The sequence below is a fragment of the Notolepis coatsorum genome, assembly GCF_963971535.1.
Source record: "Notolepis coatsorum genome assembly, chromosome: 18".
Lineage (NCBI taxonomy): Eukaryota > Metazoa > Chordata > Actinopteri > Aulopiformes > Paralepididae > Notolepis > Notolepis coatsorum.
In genome coordinates this window covers 19,756,995-19,766,120 of record NC_140182.1, presented here as the reverse complement: position 1 = coordinate 19,766,120, position 9,126 = coordinate 19,756,995, and the positions used below count along the sequence as shown (strand labels likewise).

The 9,126-nt window shown below is 43.0% G+C and overlaps 1 protein-coding gene across 1 annotated transcript in view; it reads left to right on the top strand.

Annotated features, from left to right (window-relative positions):
- Nucleotides 1-523: 523 nt before the first annotated feature.
- Nucleotides 524-9,126, top strand: part of vps9d1 (VPS9 domain containing 1) — a gene marked incomplete at its 5' end in the record, with an annotated part of 54,375 nt that continues 45,772 nt past the window's right edge. The window contains 3 exon segments of the mRNA XM_084335570.1: nt 524-622; nt 1,544-1,616; nt 7,336-7,545. Coding sequence (XP_084191696.1) covers nt 524-622; nt 1,544-1,616; nt 7,336-7,545 — 382 coding nt within the window.

Sequence of the window (9,126 nt, the reverse complement as noted above, 5' to 3'; positions counted from 1 at the left end):
ATCGGAACCCCGGAAGTGGTCTGAAAACAAAAAGAGGAGGAGAATTATATGCAGCGCCACCTGTCGTCCATAGAAAATAAGGACAAACAAAATGAATTGATTGATTGAAACGTTTATTAACAGATTGCAGAATGGGTACAGTACAGTACACAATGCATTTCCTTATTAATGTCCTAATATTGTATAATAAAAACCAAGTGACGTTAGCTATTGATACAGCAAATGTTTGAATAACAAACAAATAATTATACGCCCCTCTCTTTTTTTGCTTCCGTTTTATTCTCGAAGTCAACAGAAAGGCTTTCGAAATAGTGAAATGCCACGTTGACCTCAATATTGTCAAAACAAATTATATGAAAAGGTTATGAAATGAACAAGAATGTGAAATATGTAATAAAAACGGAGCTCAACGCATACATTTGATCGTAGAAATCCGTTTGTTTCCCCAATACCAAGATGGCGGCGGTGTCGTGACGTCAGAGTGTCTTCGAGAATGACACCCTTCTTCACATCCGGAGTCGTTATGGCTGCATCGGGCTCGGACAGTGGTGTGAAGCCCCTTCAAAATGCCATGAAAATGGCCAAAGTAGCAATACAGTTGGACGCAGGGAACAGACACAAGGTAATGCTGTTATGCTGCACTCTAATGCGTGCGATCTAGCTTGACAGGTGGTGGCGACACCGATTTTAAAACACAATAACGTAGCTGTCGTCAATGTAAACAATACCAGGGGGGTGTGAGGGTCGGGGATGATGATGCTACAGTCACAATATCAGATACATGATGCATGGAACAATGTTATTATAATAATCACTTGAGGAAGAAACACTGTTGCGACTTACATCAATATGTTCACTGCTATTTTGATTCGTGCATAAGGCAGAGGTATAGAACATTCTTTAGCAAGCTGTAGTTCCAGAAGGCTAATGAATCTCGCATGACCATCACAGCTGTCATTCAGTCATTTGTGTGTGTTTGATTGATTGATTGAAAACTTTATTACTAACAGATTGCAGAATGGGTACAATACAGTACGGCTCAATACACACAACTGCTAAGAGGATGCAGACCAGAGAAATACTTTCATCTTGTTTACATGGGGGACCCTGTAGACAACTTTCGTCTTGTACACATTGTTAAATGGGGGACCCTGATGTAAACAAGACGAAAGTCTTTCTCTGGTCTGCATCCTCTTAGCAGTTGTATGTATTGAGCTGTACTGTACTGTACCCATTCTGCAATCTGTTAATAAAGTTTTCAATCAATCACATCAGGGTCCCCCATTTTCAATTCATCAAGACATGTATTATGACATACTGAACTGACATACAAATATACAGTACTGTTCAAGAAAGAGATAACATAAAAAAATTATGCATCCGAAGGGGAAGAAACTGTACATTGGAGGGGGTTGGGCTGGGAGGGGGGGTGTATGTATGTGTGTTTGTGCGTGCGCGCATGCAAGATAGAAAGAAAGAAAGAGCCTGTTGGTTGTGTTGTAATAACAGCAGTGAACAACATGTTTACTCTCTCACTCTCTAGGAAGCCTACTGTGAATACTTAAGGAGTATCAACTACATATCACATGCACTTTTGGAGGACGCCTTGTCAAATGGTAAGCCATAATAGCATGCATATGACTCAACTATATAAGGGAGACTTGGGCTAGTTGTCACACAGTTTTACTCACAGGTGTATTTCTCAGCATTGCTTGTGCTATGTTATGTTATATATGTAGGCTATATTTATATGTATATTTTTTGCTTGTGTTTTGAAATTACACAAAAAAATTCATTCATTTGGCCTGTATATGAAATTACATTGATGTTAATTTGTTAATTTATTTGCACTTACCAAAGTTATTGCAGTAAAGTGAATGGTGTGACTTCTAATTTCTACACCATACAAAATTGCATAATGGATTTGGTTTAATTTCTATCTCTATCTAAAAAATCTCCATTCATGCTATTGGGTTTTCTTTGTGACAGCATGCCCGTAAATCAATGTGTCAACATGCCCTAGCGTCTAGGGGCCTATACAGATATCCACCACAAATGTCCATTCCCTGGGGTCATAGCCTGAAGTAAACATTCAAATAACTGATCAGATTATAGCTGTATATGTCTCTGTGTGTGGCAGTGTCTATTTTCTTTGGTTATTTTATAGCCAGACACATATAAAATAAATCCCAATTGTCATATTTTACTTTTTGGCATCAAAAATACACAAATTGTCCTAATCTAAGAGTGTTTTCACTAAATCTGTTCTAAGAGGGCAAACATTTGTATAATTGGACATCTTGCTCTAAACCTTTTAGTTCCAGAGTTATAGCCCCTAAGACCACTAGCCCAGGTCTCCCCTATATATGATTGTGTAATAATAATAATAATAATAATAATAATACAATTAATTAATTCCCCTTTCTGTTTGTGGAAATTAATCCTTCCTCAAGGCTAGATTAATATTATATTGCGGTGGGATCACACATCCCATGGTGTTTTGCTTTTCTGTACAGAGACAGACAAATGTCCATAGTAGAAAGATTCCATTATGGCACCTTCCTATACCTTTTGATGCTTTAAAGAAGCACTTCACCGAAAAACAATGCAGATTTATTTAGCATAATAATCTCACGCAGGCTCTAAACTGTTTTGCACACATTCATTTAGTTTTACAGTTATTGAGAGTGAGGTTACAAATCAGCTGTGACTTTGTAAACAACAGTTATGGAATGACCAATTTCAGAGCAAGAAAGTAGAGGCTGGATACAAGTTGAAAGTCAATGGCTTCAGGTTCTCAGTTGATTTATTCAGCAGGGCACCAGCGGTAGAAATACAGCAATATCACAGGATACAAAGAATCTCTCTGACACACAGCTTGTCCTGTCGTGTGTCTCTAATGTTGAGGCTGCTCAGTATTTAAACACGTTCAAGATATTAACATGGTAATTCACTCATTCTGGCTCCTGGGTGGGGATGAGATAGTGTGTGGGTGTGTGTGTATGAATCTATTGTGTGCCTCTCTCGGTCATCAGGTTTGCAACAAAACGGGTTCCTGGGTGGGGGTGAGATAGAGTGTGTGTGTGTGTCAATCAGGTTTGCCAAGGTCAAGCCAAATTGTGGTCAGCTAGCCATTCTGAATAATGCTATAATACTGTTGAAATAACTATTACTAATTAATCAAAAATACACTATAATATCAAATCTATTAGCCATGTGAACATAAATTGTTACTTCAAGAGTTAATGAGTTCTATCTCCTCATGTGTTGTCATCAGAGGACACAGAACCATTGTGTTGTGTTGATTACACAATAAAAACACAAAGAATAGAGATAAAGATTGCATTAGGGATTGCTAGTTTTTCTGTTAAGTGCCCCTTTAAGGACTACAGACAAATTCTTCCTTGTACTTAGATATAATATACTAGAATCAAATGCCATTAAGCAGCAAATGCCATTGGGCAGCCTGGTAGCACATACCATGTAATAATCGCAGTGTCCTACAGTAGGTTCAAGTCCGGCCTGTGAAGTTTGTTGCCAGTCAAGGTTAGAATGACACAATATACCCCATGGGGGAAATCAAGGTTTATCTTATCTGGGTGATATGGGAAAATATTTTTCTATGACTATATCACAATATCTGTTGTATGTATAAATCACATGTTAGATAATCCAATTGTTGTTCTTCATATTGGACCGCATGGTAATGGAAGTGTGATTAAAATATCAAACTGAAAAGAAATCCCACGAAACAGAGACAATTAACTATAAATATCTGTACAGTATATTGTGCAGCCCTTAACACATTGACTGCCACGCTGTTTTCCCATATTTGTACTTAGTGTGCCAGCGCTGTAAAGTATAGGGATTTTCACTGTGTGTGCATTGCAGTGTTTGCAGGGCTATATCTATATTCTATATTATAGCTATGGAGACAATACTATGGCTCATTTGACATTAACAATCCATCGTTCAATGTGAAGATATGTATACGTTCGCGTGTTATACCGTGGTGAATATTGTATAGTTTCAGAGTGATCCTGGCTAATTCCTGAAAACGGCGCTATGGAGCAATACGTGAATTTGGCTAAAAGCGTTGGTGTTGCTCGCCTGTACACGCTACTATTTCCAATTCAAAGGTATATAATAGGTATTATGTTTCATCATGAATGCATGAAAGGGGGGGGCGGGGTAATTTTTTGATGCTCTGATCGTCATCAACGGCATTAGTTATTTAAAAAAAAAAAAATCTGATTTCTCTGATTTTCTCCCCGTCCCAATTAGTCGTTGTGCCAATTCCCCCCCCCTCCCCTACCTGGCTGCTGTATGCATGTTCTCCTACGAGTCGGTACAAGGGCGTCCCGAGTCGATCGCACGCTTCCTCCGAGACGTGCGCCGACAGCCAGTGACGTCTTTTCACTTGGCAGCGAGGACTCTCATTGGTGAAGTGTAACGCGTGGGAGGGCACGCTATCTCCACCAAGTCCTGCCCCGCTTAGCAAGCGCCGAGACCTGACCTGTAGGCGTCGCTGTCCACAACGCCAGATTCCCACCCGCCAGCTTCCCCACCCCCTAATACTGCCAATTGTATTAGTGTGAACGGCCAGCCAAGTTGGTGGCAACGCCGAGAGCTGGGCTCGAACCCAGCATCTCCTGCGTTGGTGACGAGCGCAATCTCCGCTACGCCACCTGACCGCCCCCAACGGCATTAGTTTTGAACACCACACACGCTGATCAGCTGGATCGATATGAAATCATTGTAGGATCAAAGTGGAATTGACGTCAGATAGTCCTTACCTTTGATCGGGGGTATCCCAAAAAGAATATTCCAATTGTCTGATCGCGATTTCCAGTATTGGTGTCCATCGTGTCCCCGACATAATCTGGCACAACACATGCATCGAGGGGCAGGGACTCGTTCCAATGTGATCGGGTGAACCGCTAGGCTTGCCTGTACCAAAGTTCTGCGCCTGGAGGGGTTTAGATGTAACACACGGTGTGAAATAAGGTTTCAAAGGCTGGGCGATACTGCCACCTAGCAGAATGCGGACGGTATTTCACTTGCGGAATCTCAGAATGATATCCTATGGTGGGCGGTCAGGTGGCGTAACGGAGATTGCGTTCGTCACCAAACCCCGGAGCGGCTGGATTCGCCTGTTCGAATCCAGCTCACAGCTCCGGGGTTGTCGCCAGCTTGGCTGGCCGTTCACACTAATACAATTGGCAGTATTAGAGGGTGGGAGAAGCTGGCGGGGTGGGTCCGGGTCGTTGTAAACAGCGACTCCTACAGTTCGGTCGGGGCGCCTGCTAAGCGCGGATAGGACCTGAGTGGGATAGTGTGATCCTTCCACACGCTACGCCCTCTTAGTGAGAATCCGCGCTGCCAGGTGAAAAGAAGCGGTTGATTGGCTGGACGTGTGTCGGAGGAAGCACGTGGTAGCCTCCACTCTCCCAGACCGACTGTGGGGGGTAAGTGCGCAGCGACCAGGAAGGGGATTGGGAATTGGCATAACGACTAACATTGGGATGGGAGAAAATCGGAGGAAAATGGAGGGGGAAAAAGATAATAAAAAAAAGAAAAAAAATGATATCCTATGGTAACACCGTAGTGCAATACCGGCCGCATCCTGCTAGGTGGCGGCATCGCCCACCCTTTGAAACCTTTTTTTCACACCCGGTGTTACATTTAACTACTTTGATCCAACCATGATTTCACATCGATCACAACGATCATATAACATACTCCAAATGTATGCCGTTGGTGACGATCAAAGCATCAAAAACCGACCCCCCCCCCCCCCCCCCCCCCCCTTTCATGCATTCATGATGAAACATAATACCTATTATATACATTTGATTTGGAAATAGTAGCGTGTCCACTGCCAGGCAAGAAACGCCAACGCTTATAGCAGAATTCACGTAGCGCCCTATAACTCAGCTTTTCAGGAATTAGCCCGGATCACTCCTAAACGATACAATATTCACCACGGTATAACACGCAAACGTATACATGAAATTTTTGTATCCTTTTCACATGTTGAACGATGGATAGTTGATGTCAAATGAGCCATAGTATTGTCTCCATAGCTATAATATATAATATAGATATAGCCCTGCAAACACCGCCACGCATCCCTATCTCTTAGAGCGGTGGCGCAGTAGGAACAAAGATGGCTAGACCCGCCGGCGCTGAAAGAGTTAAAGGAACACGCCATCATTTGGGGACATTTTCTTACCGTCTTCTCCAGAGAGAGACAAGAAGATAGATACCAGTTTCCTCTCTGTGAGTTCAGTAGAAAGCTATCTGGCTGTATGTTAGCCTAGCTTAGCACAATGAATGGAAGCGGACATGGCCGGTTAGCCTAGGAGGCATTGTCCAACTAACACCTCTCCCGAAGGCTAACCAGCACTGTCCGCTTCCATTCATTGTGCTAATGGGACAAGCCCAGGCTCATTAATCACTTGATCCTAAATGAACTAATCAACTGGAAGACACTACTTTACTGTTTAGTTGAAACATGAGATTGGGTTGAGCAGTGATAATAAGATCAGTCTGATTCAAGATTCAAGAGGTTTATTTGTCACATACATACCAGGGCATACAGTGAAATGTGGGTGGTCATGCCTGCATCGATTGTGCAATAATACTAATAATACAATAAAAAAAAAACAGGTAATAAGAAGACATAAGATGTGCATGATAAAAATAGACATGTTGGGGCGCTCTAGCACACCATGTATCACGCTGCGTCGCGAAGCGGCCGTTTCCCACTCCCGGTGACTCCCATTTGTCACATGTCTTCCCCGCATCTTCTCCCGTTCATCTTCTCCTCATCTGTCGGTCATGTCTGTCTGACCATGAAAAGCGATAAACGCTAAAAAATTTATATTTAAAAATAGACATGCTAAATTCCTGAGAAGGCACTGGGTCCTATGTACACTACTACTATACAATATACAGTTTTAACTCTGTCATTATGCTATACGTACTATATCTAAACTATACTATACAAGAACCACATTGGTTCTTTCCTTAAAGTGACCTTTATATTCCTCATTCCTTTAAAGTGACCTTTCCATTTTCTTTAAAGTGACATTTTGTTTAAAGCGATTGCAGCATGTGTGTTGTGTGTGTGTGTATGTGTGCTGCTCATGTGTACTTGTGTGTGGAGAGTTCAGTGTTCAGTGTTCTGATGGCCTGGGGGAAGAAGCTGAGCCGTAGTCTCTCCGTTCTAAGATCAGTCTGATCACTTTAGAAGTGTCTTTTCTTCCCTTCTTGAAACATTGATTTCATGGCTCCCTCTCTCTCTTTTCTCGTTGTCTCTCCTGGCCTCAGCGGAGGGAGAGATGGTTGTGGTGGAGGTGGAGAGGATGTTGAGGCTCGCAGAGCAGTGTCTGGAGCGTGCCAAGTCATTTATAGGGGGAAAAGAGGTACCGCCCGACCTCTCCTCCTACTCCTCTCCTTCCTCTTCCAGTTCACCTGGCCAATCAGGGGCTCTCAGCCTCCACACCACTCTCCCTACCACCACCATCACTAGAAACAATGGTGAGTATATTTCTTACAATCGTTCACTTCCTAGGTGGGTGGGTTTGATTTTATTTGTCAGCCCAAGCAGGACCTTAAAGGACCGAAAATCTGATTATCTCCTGGAGGGAGGGGTTGCATTATTGTCAACAACACTACACCGCAATGGTTGGAAGAGAATTAAAAAAAAAGATAACATAAACATAACATAAAGAGATACTGTAAAAGAGTTAGAGGCAGGTTTAGGCACATGATCCCTACTTACTATACATATCTAGTACGATATATATTATATATAGCAGATATCTATGGATGTAAACATAGTTCTGTACACAGTGAGTGAGTTTGAATAATGTTATTGTAGAGAGATACGCTGTACATAGTGTACAGAGATGTACATGTGTGACAAATATACATGTGTAGAGAGATATGTAGAGTATATACAGAAATATATGCTACAAATGTATGCAGACACAGCATTCCAGCTGACTTGAGGTCAGGGGTCGTGACAGGAGGCATATTGTGGGCAAAAAGGAACACCTGAAACGTTCCTTGGCGTTCATCTCAGAGGGTCATGGCTAGAAGGTATCTGCATTTCGTTGATTTTGATTCACCATAGCCCTTTCACTACCACACTACCAAATGGTTAACCCTTTCACTGCGACAATACAGAAGGTTAATCCTTTCACTGCCACATGACAAAGGGTTTGTTACGGTTTGTATGCGACCCCAATAGCACAACACAAGACAGGTATGAGAGTTAGCCAAAACAAGGGCATAATTTATTTACAAACAAAAAAGGGGCACTGTCCCTTTTTAAGGGAGAACAAAAATACACAGGTGAATCCTCTAGAGTCCATGAATGAAATGAAAGTTCTGAGTCTGGTCCTGTTCAGACTCACCAGAACACTTGCCGACGGGCAACACAGCAAACAGGGGTCCACGAAAAAGGAGTGAGAACATAGGCATCCTCCCGTGGAAGCATAGAGAGCGATGACGATGCCTCACACCACAGAACACTGCAGACGGACAACTCAGCAAACAGGACCCACGAAAAAGGAGTGAGAACATAGGAATCCTCCCGTGGAAGCATAGAGAGCAATGACGATGCCTCACACCACAGAACACTGCAGACGGACAACTCAGCAAACAGGACCCACGAAAAAGGAGTGAGAACATAGGAATCCTCCCGTGGAAGCATAGAGAGCAATGACGATGTCTCACACCAGGAACGAGGCCCACGGAGAGAGAGTAGGGCAGTAGATGGCACGACGTCTCACCCCAGAGACGCGGTGGTAGATGGTAGCAACGGAACGACCTGGCAATGAGTGGAAGGCAGTCGGCAGTTCTTGTAGTCTCCCGACGAGCTGAATGCCAACCACTCTCAGGTGCGTGAGCTGAATGTTCGGCAAGCCCCCCTCGTTGGGAAGCATGCAGTTCCTACCCAGCCCTCACAGGGTTAACCCTTTCCCAACCACGCTACAGAAGGTTAACCCTTTCACTACCACACTAACCGTCTGTAGTGTGGTAGTGAAAGGTTAACCGTCTGTAGTGTGGTAGTGAAAGGTTAACCGTCTGTAGTGTGGTAGTGAAAGGTTAACC